The sequence below is a fragment of the Myxocyprinus asiaticus genome, chromosome 36, assembly GCF_019703515.2.
Source record: "Myxocyprinus asiaticus isolate MX2 ecotype Aquarium Trade chromosome 36, UBuf_Myxa_2, whole genome shotgun sequence".
Lineage (NCBI taxonomy): Eukaryota > Metazoa > Chordata > Actinopteri > Cypriniformes > Catostomidae > Myxocyprinus > Myxocyprinus asiaticus.
In genome coordinates this window covers 17,725,427-17,738,139 of record NC_059379.1, presented here as the reverse complement: position 1 = coordinate 17,738,139, position 12,713 = coordinate 17,725,427, and the positions used below count along the sequence as shown (strand labels likewise).

The 12,713-nt window shown below is 37.3% G+C and overlaps 2 protein-coding genes across 5 annotated transcripts in view; both read right to left on the bottom strand.

Annotated features, from left to right (window-relative positions):
- Positions 1 to 202: 202 nt before the first annotated feature.
- On the bottom strand, positions 203 to 10,765 carry LOC127427048 (BTB/POZ domain-containing protein KCTD2-like). Its single transcript, XM_051674373.1, has 6 exons — positions 10,160 to 10,765; positions 8,538 to 8,646; positions 8,022 to 8,113; positions 7,176 to 7,271; positions 5,012 to 5,137; positions 203 to 4,291 (listed from the first exon to the last, which is right to left on the bottom strand). The coding sequence occupies exons 1-6, from the start codon at positions 10,514 to 10,516 to the stop codon at positions 4,262 to 4,264; spliced, it is 810 nt and encodes a 269-aa protein (XP_051530333.1). The 5' UTR covers positions 10,517 to 10,765; the 3' UTR covers positions 203 to 4,261.
- A 1,268-nt stretch (positions 10,766 to 12,033) lies between these two features.
- LOC127427041 (hexosaminidase D-like) overlaps positions 12,034 to 12,713 on the bottom strand; it is a 29,260-nt gene continuing 28,580 nt past the window's right edge. For all 4 annotated transcript variants that reach the window (XM_051674357.1, XM_051674359.1, XM_051674358.1 and 1 more), the window contains 2 exons: positions 12,530 to 12,619; positions 12,034 to 12,396 (listed from right to left, as the gene is read on the bottom strand). In XM_051674357.1, the coding sequence (XP_051530317.1) occupies positions 12,219 to 12,396; positions 12,530 to 12,619 (268 nt within the window). In that variant the 3' untranslated portion in view covers positions 12,034 to 12,218. The remainder of the gene's footprint in view (positions 12,397 to 12,529; positions 12,620 to 12,713) is intronic.

The following is a 12,713-nucleotide window of genomic DNA, read 5'->3' as shown; positions in this document are numbered from 1 at the left end:
TGAGTTGATACTACTACACTGGTGGTGGCGTAGTGGACTAAAGCACTGAACTGGTAAGCAAAAGGTTGTTGGTTCAATCCCCACAACCACCACCATTGTGTCCTTGAGCAAAGCACTTAACTCCTGTAATAAGGGCACTGTTAGTCACTTTGGATAAAAGCATCTGCCAAATGCATAAATGAAAAACACACTTGGAAACATACCATTTACTGTCATCTTTAATGTCAATTCAGACTAATTTTAAGCAGCTTTTAGGTTAAAACACATAGAAATGTGACATAGAAATAAGGGATTTTTAAAATTGTGATTTCGAGGCATGGAAAAGTGATGGAAATTTAAATAGGGAACATGTACATTTTTCTAGTTATGCTCAGCTCCGACATATTTTGTCAGCTTGAAATGACTCTTGAGTGCAATCTCTAAGACAGGAATAATAATAAAAAAAAAAAAAACATTATTCAGTAATCATGACTGTAAAAGTCATGGAAATTCATTGCTCAAAAGGTGAGGGAACCCTATATTTAATATTTTGTTCTAATATACACAACTGAAAAGAATGAGCACCACACAACTTTGAAACACAAACACATTTTATGATAAAAATCATACATTATATCTTTGCAATCTGTACATTGCAAGAAACTGCATCAGAAGACAAACTTCAAAAATGAAAAAGAAAAAAAAATTAGGGACCGTCTGATCAAAACTATTCATTTCCAGAACACTTAGCTCCACAATCTCCAAAGTCTAGTGACATATTTGACACTTTACATCAATACTGTTGACAATGAAATACACCCAAAACATCTGATGTAAGAGCAGGTTTTCAGCACATTAAAATGTGTGTGTACTGTATAAAAAAGCATGCAGGTGTGTTTTTTTTTTTTTTTTAACACTTTTATAAAAGACTTTGACAGAGGACTGCACTTCTGGCCTACTTCCAAAACATCAGTTGAAGGCTATATACTTTATACCAAATACAAAGAGTGTTGTATAAGCATATTTAGCCTTAGCAAGCAAGTTTATTCCATAGTAGTGTGTGTGATTAAATTGATTTCTATAAAACAGAAACAAAAATAAACATTTTAGGGCCAGGATTTTCTGTCGAGAGCAGCAGACCAGCAGTTTTTAAGCGCCACTTCTCAAATGTTATTAATACCATCTGTCAACTGTCCATGCACCAATTTACCTTTACAATATGACAAAATCCCAGCATATGACATTACTGTATATACTCAACACATTGCATGCTTCCAAGTTGGTGTTTCACAACATGTATCCCTTAACCCCTTGGATATTTAGAATAGCACATATCTTTTCACAATTTTTTTCCCCCACAAAGAAAATATATTTTTAATCTATATATGTCTTTTTGTTTGATCCTAAACAATTCAGATGGGACACAAGATGTAAAGGACAATGGCAGATTTCTATAGGGAAGATACAAAGCGACACAAAGTCTCACAGTCTCAAGTGCTGTACATTTTCGGGAAAGAAGTAGCAGTCAGCGTGACAACCATATCAGTTTCCCGAACTGGCGAAGATAAAACTTGAGACTGCAAATGGCATTTTCTTATGCCATGTATCAGGGTTCAACTTTTAAAATAAAACAAAACCTAAAAACAAATCCATATAATGAGAACATAAAAAAAAAATCTAGGATTTACAGCAAATATGCAAGTAGGTGCAAAATAAAGGGCCCAAATAAAAAAAAAAGTGCATTTGGGCAGGAGTCAAAAAGCCAAATACAGATAGGTAGGCACATAACATAAATTACAGGAACAAGAACAGTAACAAACTGGGAAAAAAGGGCTCAACAGTACATTCAGTATCCAAATCAAGGAACAGAACTGATTGTTAAGAGTGAGAACAAATGAAAAACAAACGGACCTTTGTGTTCTATTAGTCTGCTTCTCAACCATCTGTAAGAGTAATTTAAGAGTGAACAGAAGTAGGGAACGACAGGTCAAAGGCACGACACTAGACAAACAACAGGGAAGGAGAGAGACTAACAGTGCCACCTTTGAATCCAGGATTCTGATTTGAAACCAGATCTGAAATCTATCGGTCACTGTGAACAATAGGAATGTACAAGAAGATCCTGTGACAGAGGGGAGGTCCTGTTATAGGAGCCTCAATAACTAACAATTGGGGCTGAACAAATAAACTCTCTCTAGTAGAGGGAAAACATCAGCACAACCAAAGAAAGGGAAGGCCAGCCATCACATACAAAAAACGAGCAAACCAAGCATACCATAGCTCGCAAACTCAAGTACATTGTCTTCTTGATATGATAAACAAAAAGACATGAGTTTGATGTGATAAGGAGGCAAAAATCCCCAACACAATTAAAGAGACAACACTTTAACACTGCAGACCCTAAAAACATCAGTGCCAATGTACATGATGCTTTCTGTACATGAGACTAACCCCTAGATCAATCGACAGTTTATCAATAGATATGAACAACCAAAAAAATTATAAATTCAGGCATGCGTTATACAGCCTGGACGATACTATTTAATGAGACATATTTCCAAATATTGTCCATTTGTGATGGATCGCTTCTGTAGACACAGTTGAATTAGAAAGTATATATAAACATTTATCTGCTACTGGAGAGAAGAATTGCGTAAAACATTGAGGGCAACCAGTGAAGAGGACAAAATGCCAGCATCGATGTCAAAATGAAGCAAACATAAAATGATTTACCTGAAGTGATACGTTACATAATATTTTTTTTTGATGTCCACAATAAATGGAGCCCTTTACGTTCAACAACATTCCATTGTAGAGATAAGACTTATTTTAAAGGATGAGTTAAACAGTTAAATAGCCAAAATGTTATGGTATTACAGGAAGGACTAGGTCATAATTTAAAATGTCAGAAAAGTGTCAAATATGGATAGCTTTAACTAACAAACAGCCACTAAAGCAGTTTTGCCCTGACTCAAAACTTGTGGACATTTTGCCAACAACAGTCTCCTGAACTACCTGTACTATGTAGGCTTGATACCTCTACAGAAGTCTCCTGTTTTTTTGTTTTGTTTTTTTCCAGTCATCGACAGAGTTTGAAGGAAAACACAACAAACAAAATGTACATCTCGGTGACCAGGTATTAAAAAAAGTACATTAAAGGTTGATTCAGAACCACCCCCTTTCAGATAGAGAAACGTATTTTGATAAACACAAGAATCAACCACTATGAAACAGATATCAACAATTACATGAACTGCATTGAGCCTCCTCATAATACATACGTTTTTAATATACGTAATCCTTATGCCCTAAAACCACATATTTCTTCTGTTTTGTATTTCCTGTTTAGACGCATTGAAATATCTGTAGCCACAAGGCAAAAAAAAATAAAAATAAAAAATCATTTCCAGAATGACCGAAATCAACACGAGCGAATCAGAAATGCAAGGCATCTTGTGATTCACTGCAATGGACATACATGTGGGGCATCTGACCGGACAATTGGCAGTATGAGTTCTCCCTTCTCCTCTCCAGACGTGTAAATGAGTAGAATAAACAAAAGGAACATGCCACTCTGAAGACAAAATACTGCATGTTTAAAAGCCGCTGTTTTCGTTTTCTCCATTGCACCATCTGCTGTGCTCTCGGTCTCACCAGGCAATGGGAAATAAATACTGAAATGATGACGATCAGTCAGAGAGTGAATGTGACTGCTAATATTACAGTGTAAGTTAATGTGCTTGTTAAGAGAAGCTGTAATGAAGGTCAGGGGAAGCGAGTTCTGCTTTGTCTATCTTGCACGCCTTTGGAAGTCCTGAGGAGATTATGGTCATATGGACACAGCCAAGCTAACCGGGGCAATTGAACCCTATTAAACTTTAAAGCCAGCAGCTGTAAAAATGATGAAAAAATGACTTGGATAGGATGATGATGATAATGAAGGCTGCAAAAATAAGCATGATGAAGAATGATAAATCCTTCCCTGTAATCCTCTCTGAGCAGTCTTGCATCAGGGATGGTGGTCTGAGGTTTAACCTCACACACACTTTTGATTAGTCGATAATAGCATTGATAGTTAGTGATGGTGCTGATTGGTTAATGTTGCAGCACTGCAGGGAGGAGGGGGACTGAGACCCCCACAGTGGAAAGGCACAAGGGAGGAGGGGAGGGTGAGGTGAGGGGTGGTGGGCTGATGAACTTGGAGTCAGCTGTGTGGTGGAGGAGGATCTGGAGAAAGGAGGTGATAGTTGGGAGATCTGTGTGGGCTCAGGCACCAGGCTCCTCACATCCTGGACCCTCTCTCCTGAAGGATCTGCAGGGGAAATATAAGCACCACGATGAGGCATACAAAAGATTATCTTTTGCTCAATTATTTATTGAAGTTAAATGTAAAGTGTGTAATTTCTATTCCACTAGCATGACCAAACAGAATAGCAAAAATGATGAATGTTTTAAAACAGGTTTCCAAAACACTCCCCCTGTGTGCCACTGGTCAGACTGTTCTGTCCTGAGTGATGGTGGCATAGTGGGCTAAAGCACATGACTGGTAATCAGAAGGTTGATGGTTCGATCCCCACAGCCACCACCATTGTGTCCTTGAGCAAGACACTTAACTCCAGGTTGCTCCAGGGGGATTGTCCCTGTAATAGTGCACTGTAAGTCGCTTTGGATAAAAGCGTCTGCCAAATGCATAAATGTAAATATCCCAAAGTCACGCCATTGGTTGCGCCATTGTTGCTGTGATGCTGTGGTTGGAAAGCTCAAACAAACAGAGCGATGTTTTGATAGTGCCACAGAGGCATTGTGTTACACTTTTCGGGGTTTGAATACTTGTACATTAAGCTGGGATAGGAGAAAGCATTTTATCAAAGAAAAAATTACACACATCACCTTTGAGGAACATTAATACAAATATTTACTTTTTAATAAAATCTTCAGGCAACTTGTAAAAAAAAAAAAAAAAATGTTTTGTCTTGGTGGCATTGATAAACCCAACAGTTATCAATTTCAACTTCTGTCAAGTTCACATTACCTTTGCCTTCTCAGTGGGTTCAATAACAATTCCGTTAGTAGAGTTGTTGAGCTCCCGGGAAACAACACACAGGAATTCTGCCTGGTCCTCGTTGCCATAGTTATAGGAGGAGCCGATACTTATGAGCTGGAGAGAGACAAGTCAAATCAAGTTCATAGCATAGTAAACAGGGCAAAAATATTTGCTTACGTAAGTCTCAAACACAGCTGTAGACATACTGTATTCTGTTACTCAAGAACATCACATGCATGCATCTTCAATATGTTGTTTTCTTTGGTTTAAAAAATGAGGGCCATTTGAAGGTTTGACTTAAAAAAAAATAAAAATAAAAAATTAAGACATAGCGAGACTATCCAGAGATCTTCTGTATGTCTCCATTTATATAGGGCGTTTTCACTGCAAAGGTTGGTGCGAACTGCCAGACACATCATCGGAGGTGAGCTTCCCTCCCTCCAGGAAATATATACAAGGCGGTGTGTGAAAAAAGCTTGGAGGATCATCAGAGACTCCAGCCACCCGAGCCATGGGCTGTTCTCACTGCTACCATCAGGTAGGCGGTATCGCAGCATCAGGACCCGCACCAGCCGACTTCATGACAGCTTCTTCCCCCAAGCAATCAGACTTTTGAACTCTTGATCTCCCACAATCAAAATACATCAGCACTGCACTTTATTACTCTTACTCTTATATCTCACACTGGACTGTCATAAATTATATTATTATTATTATATTATGTTCTCTCTTAACAACTGACTATCAACCGGCAGCCTGAATGTCAATACAGTACAATACTGTACATTCTATATTTACTACTATATATACTTTTTTATATATTTTTATTTTTACTGAATAATGTGTATCTATATAGTGTGTATTGTATACTGTACAGTGTATGTTATTATTTGTATATTGTTGAGTGTAATTATGTGTATATCAGATGTTCAAATTGTGCTGTGTTCATTTGATGTTATTGTAAATTGGTATATGTCTCATCACTGTCACGACCGCTATGTTGATTGGAACTGCACCCAAGAATTTCACACACCATTGCACTTGTGTATATGGCTGTGACAATAAAGTGATTTGATTTGATTTGATTTTCCAAACTGCATTTTTGCACCCTGCAACCCAACCTGAGCCGGACGGGACCTAACACATCGCCGGGTCAGTTTTTCAAGTAAAGTGTGAGTTAGGGGGGCAGTTCACATGTGTTTTTGCATGTGTCTGCGCTGTTTTTTTTAAATTGTTTTTCTAGGTAAACATGCTAGACAGAAGTCTTTGACCATTGCACCACATCTCTTTGTTTTTTAGCGTCTCACACAGGACCGGCACATTGTTTATACACAGCGTCAAGTTATAAAGAATTACAACATTTTTTAAATGTGTCTCAAGACATCTGTGTTTTGTTTTACTCGTTGCATTGCTTCTAGCTATTTTTAGCACAGGTGTCACAAAGAATTAACATTCTGAATAAGTTAAGGTTGCAAAGGGGACTTCATGTGACTGTTACACATGATTCCAGATTGTTTTTCACCCAGCAAAGTTTCAGCACTTGATACAGGGTAAGACAATGTTTTTTTCCCTTTTGCTCTGGTGTGCATATTTACATACAACAATACAACAAGTTCAATGCTAAACCATTTAAGGCTAATAAACCACAGCAGTGTAACTCTCCACACATATAACAACACTAGAGTTTGCTGCAGCATGGAAATGTGAACTTGGCAGAGCACATTTCAGGATTGGCACTTAAATTACGTATTTTCCATTGGTTAAGAATACTATGTTACAGGTAGCGACAGTTACTGTTTGACTTTGATGTGATTGATTTTATTATCTGAAAACCTATGTATTGTGCTATTCAGGCTTATGGCTCACTTTGCAAATTATTCCCTTCTATTTTGAGAAGTGTTTGACACATATCAACTGCAATAAACTTTCTTTATTCCTGAGTCCCCACTCCTGATAAATAGCCGAATAACTGTTTGTGAACCCTTGTGGTTCTCCAAATATTACAAACCGTTTCCATGCACTTTCCTACAAAAGTATACTGTAAGTGTACAGTATTGTGCTATAATTAAAGACTGTATTTATAGACATAAGATGTGCCAATATTGGTGGATAGCACCAGACAATGAGGGATGGGAGAGAAGCCAAAACCTACCTGTTCAAACTTCCATCCGTCTGACATGGTGGACACCATCTGAGTAAGTTCCTCCTCCTGACATTGTAATACACGGTACACATGCTTCACAGGGCCCTGTAAAAACAATACCACTCTTGAAAACAAAAAATACTGTACATGAATTATGAACAAAATGCATTAAGTGCAAAAACAGAACAATTATAAGTGATTGTATGAAGCTGCACAGGTGTTGGAACATCCAAAGTATAGTTCACAAAATCATCATCATTTACTCACCCTCATGTTGCTCCAGACCCATATGAATTAGTTTTTTCATAAAACCAAATGAGATCAAACAGAATCATCATACTACTATTTTCCATATGAGGAAAATATATGGTATTTATTCACTATGTTGTATGGAAAAGAGCAACCAATCAGCGAATTCTGCATTTTTCTAAACATCTCCTTTTGTGTTTTTAAGAAAGAAGGGTTTGGAACAACTTGAGTGTGGGTAGTAAATGATGACAGAATTTTCATTTTGGAATGTAATATTCCTTTAAGCAAATTCTCCAACCATGTCTATAAGTCTGTACTCGTTAATATCTTCACCTCAATTACTTTAATCTGTTTTATGAGGTTGAGCTTCAAGTAGCTGCGCACTTGAACCTTGATTCAAATTTGGTTTACTTCTGTCCCAGAAGGGCTTAGAATGAGGCCTTTCTTATTCCGATGAACAGAACCCTTCCCTTTGGGCACAGACTGCTTGAAGTTAAAAAACAAAATAGTTCCTTCTTGTACGTCAAGTAATACTAGAATTATTCGATTCCCAAAAAACAAGCCCATGAAGTGTCTTGCTCAATCTGTTGTTATCTTCCAACATACCTGAGACGTTCTGTTCTCATTGTCTCGTATTCTCTCCTTCACCAGCCTCACAAGTGATGCAATGTTGTAAAACTCGGCTTCCTCCAGAACACCTGCAGTGGCCAGAGAATCAGTGACAATCTATCATGTAGTGTTCATACTGCTTTGTAAACAGAAATATACATAGCCTCAAGCCATAATGCTACATCCACGGCAAAATAAAAGGATATGGTTCGAAATAACACAGCCATAAGACAAAACGGGTACAAAATAACATAATGATGCAGACATTTAATTGTCATTGTCACACAATTTTGATCAATGATTGTGACTGCAGTCACCAGATCTTTGAGAGAAAGTGACAGTTCTTTGGACACCGACTGAAAGCCTTTCAATACCCCACCAGTCCTGCAGAAAATTAACTTTTAGATGAGTATACTGTGGTCCCTTTCCGCAAAAATTATGTTTCTAAATGAAACTAGGTCGTTACTGTTCTATTATGACATTTTCAAGGGAAGAATGCCCAGTTCATCTCACCCTCCTCAGCAAGGTTCTTGTTGATGATCAATTTCCCATGCCTCAAGTAGTTCAAGATTGGTCCGAAATATGTGGGATCCCTGTCAATCAAATATGCTCCTGTCTCATCCTGAGAGAAAAGACATATGTTTTACACTGACAGTGTAAACAGAGCTTCTTGTTCCTTGTTTTCAATTAATAGTTTTCTTATTATTATTTACCATCACTGTCTTAACTAAGCACATGGTATGCTGTTAATTTAGATTTATGTAAATCAGTCTCCATTTGACAAAGCACCAGGCAAGGCAGCAACTAAATACAAAGCGAGTTAAAATTTCTAGAACCCAGTGTGCAAGCTCATCCATTGTCCAGAACTACATGCAGAATGTTTCAGAAATTCTGGGTATAAACTAAAGCAGACACTACAGCTTTTTCAAAAGAGATGTGGCTTGATTTTAACTTATATTTTAACAGTTTACCATGTGCTCAATGGTTTTAAACTGAAAACTGGGGTTGCTATATCTAGAGGGATTTAGACCTTAGAGTTAGAGAGGAAATCCTTAACTAAACTGTGAATAACAGTGATAGATTTTGCAGATCTGCGAGCATGCATTGGTGGGTGCAATGGAAATGATACACATAAACCTAATTTGCCAATTTTCTAATGTTAAGTTTAACTAACAATGAACAGCATTTATTAAAATAGGTTAGTGCTAATTTCTACATATGCAAATACATTTTTAAAATTAAGAGGGTTAACTGTAAATTTGTCATCAAAAAAGGAATAGTTCAACCAAATATTTAAATGAAAATTCTCTCATCATTTCCACACTCTCATGCCATCCCAGATTTGTATGACTTTCTTTCATCTGCAAAACACCAATGAAGATTTTTAGGAGAATATCACAGCTCTGTAGGTCCATACAATGTAAGTAAATTGTGACCAAATCTTTAAAGCTTCAAAATGCACATAAAGGCAGCATTAAAGGAATCCATACCACTCTAGTGATTCAATCCATGTCTTCTGAAGCAATCCAATTGATCTTAGGTGAGAACAGACCAAAATACTACAATTTTTTTCACAGTGCACCTTGCCATTGCAGCTTCTAGGCACTATCGTGATTTAAAGCTTGATTACACTTCCTAGTGCTTGACGCATATGCAGAGCGCTAGATGGCGCTAGGAAATGTAATCGAGCTAGAAATCATGATCATCAAGGAGACTGCTGGTGTCAAGATTTATAGAGAAAAGGGAGTTACATTTTGGTTTGTTCTCAACCAAAACAGATTGGATTGCTTCAGTGCTATGGATGGGCCATACCACTGGTTAGATTAAACCACTGGAGTCTTATGAATGACGTTTATGCTGCCTTTCACTTGCATTATATGGACCTACAGAGCTGAGATATTCTTCTAAAAATCTTCATTTGTGTTCAGCAGAAGAAAGAAAGTCATACACATCTGAGATGGCATGAGGATGAGTAAATAATGAGAGAATTTTCATTTTTGGGTGAACTATTCTTTTAAGCCAGAATAAAGATAAAACTATCAGAAACGACAGGTGACTGTTTAACTTGTGTGGAGCAGCACAAATAACAAAGAGACAGAATAAGCTCAAATTAATAAGGTAAATAGAGCCCTTACCTTATCCGAATCCAGATCTGGATCTTCCTGACATAATCGAGATAGAAACGACTTGGGGTCCCTGCACAGGGTCTGTTTCGTTGTGACAAAGTAGGTTCCTCCAACATTCAGCCGAACCCACCGAGATCCTGGCTTCTCTGAGGCTTCTGACGATGGGGAACTGGGGTTGCTCTTCATTGGGAACCCAATCACTGCTCTTGAACCGGAGACCCCGGGACTGGACAAGCCACTCCGGGGCGAAGGAATCACCAGAGTGGGCGAAGGCAGTCTCACATTCATGGAGCCTCTGATTTCACAATGATTTTCGCTCTGCTCGATGATGCCAGTAGCGTTGAGCTCAACGTGCAACTCTGCCATATTTTCGCAGCCCAAACTGTCAGTTCCGTCTTGATCAGCAACTAAATTCCTTTATTTAGCGCTCTGTACGACGCTCTCGCGCTCAACGGGGTGGGTTTAAACGCGCTGGTAACGACGACAAAAGCGTTGCGATGTGTTAGTAACGCTCACGAGAGGCGACATATCTTATAATTCCCAAAAACGCGACAGTGATCCGTTTTGTTTATTCAAGCGACCCATGTAAGCTACAAATATTATGGGTGAGACTGAACATATCACTTCCCGGTCAAATAATCCATATACGACAAAATAAGAGTCCAAAATGTATTTTAGGTATTTATTTCAGAAAAAAATAAAAAATAATTAACAAGCAGTATCAGAAGTATAACCATTTTAATTTCATATAGTGAACACGTAAAATTAGCTCAACATTACAATTTTGTGTTAAGTTAAAGGAATAGTTCATCTCATCATTTACGCCTCATACAATCCCAGATGTGTATGTCTTTGTCTTTTGCTGAACACAAACGAATATTTTTAGAATATCTCAGCTCTGTTGGTCCATACAATGCAATGTAATCCACAAGTCTCCAAGGGTTTAATCCTTGTCTTCTGAAGTGATATGATAGGCGTGGGTGAGAAACAGATCAATATTCAAGTCCTTTTTTTCTATAAATTCCCCTCCCTGCATTATGAAAGTGGAAATTTGTAGTAAAAAAAATATATATATATACACTACCGGTCAAAAGTTTTGAAACACTTGACTGAAATGTTTCTCATGATCTTAAAAACCTTTTGATCTGAAGGCGTATGATTAAATGTTTGAAATTTAAGCATACGTTTAAGCAAGTGTTATTTTTGTAGACAAAAATATAATTGTGCCACCATATTAATTTATTTCATTATAAAACTAAAATTGAATAAAAATGTTTTTGAAATTGATGACTTGGAACAAATAATAAAGAAAAGTAGCCAATAAGTGCCCAACATAGACGGGAACTCCTTCAATACTGTTTAAAAAGCATCCCAGGGTGATACCTCAAGAAGTTCGTTGAGAAAATGTCAAGAGTACATGTCTGCAAATTCTAGGCAAAGGGTGACTACTTTGAAGATGCTAAAATATAACACAGTTTTGATTTATTTTGGATTTTGTTTAGTCACAACATAATTCCCATAGTTCCATTTATGTTATTCCATAGTTTTGATGACTTATATAATAAAATATAATAAAGAATGAGTGTTTCAAAACTTTTGACCGGTAGTGTATATAGATCTGTTTCTCACCCACATCTATCATATCGCTTCAGAAGACATGGATTAAAGCACAGAAGTCTTATGGATTACATTAATGCTGCCTTTATGCGCTTTCTGGACCTTCTAAGTTCTGGCCACCATTTACTTGCGTTGATTGTATGGATCTACAGAGCTGAGATATTCTTCTAAAAATCTTTGTGTTCTGCAGAAGAAAGTCATACACATCTGGGATGGCATTACATTTACACTTTTTATATTTATATAAATTAAAATTAAAAAAAAGATTGTTTTGCACTTTGTTTCAGAAGCATCCATTTGTGTGTTTTTTTATTTTTTTATTTATTTGTTTTGTTAATTGTTTCTTTCTGTTTTTCATCTGGCAGCACACATTCCATCCTGACCAACTTTCTTTTGTTTCATTCACATGAACCAACTTTATGACCAAATTTGACCAACTTTAAGATATATTTTAAGTGCAAAGTCCCATATCATTTAAAACAGACTCCATGTCTCTCAGTAGGTTCTGCAGAGGCTCCACTGCTGGGGTGACATGTTGGTCCATCCATTCCTGAACTGTAGAGTCTGGATACAGTAAACACATCTCTTGCCTCACCTCTTGCACATTGCACTCCACAGCATCAAGAATCCTGTTGGATGAGCAGAAAAAACATAGATATTTCTTACTCCTGAATCTGGACTGTTGACAGAATGATATCTTGAATTCAGGCTCTGTTAATGGTCCTAAAAATACTTGTAAGGGATTCAAAATAAAAGACTTACATTTTTGCTTGTGTCGTAATTTGTTGTGCGATAAGCGGGCTAATTATCCTCTTTTGTCTGTGATAGGGTGTGAACCAGCCCCTTACAAACCTATTATGCAAGAATGAATACAAGAGTTTAGTGAAAATCTAGCTAGAAGTTTGATTTTACCATCTTTTAAATGCAGGACTCCAATGGCTCTAAA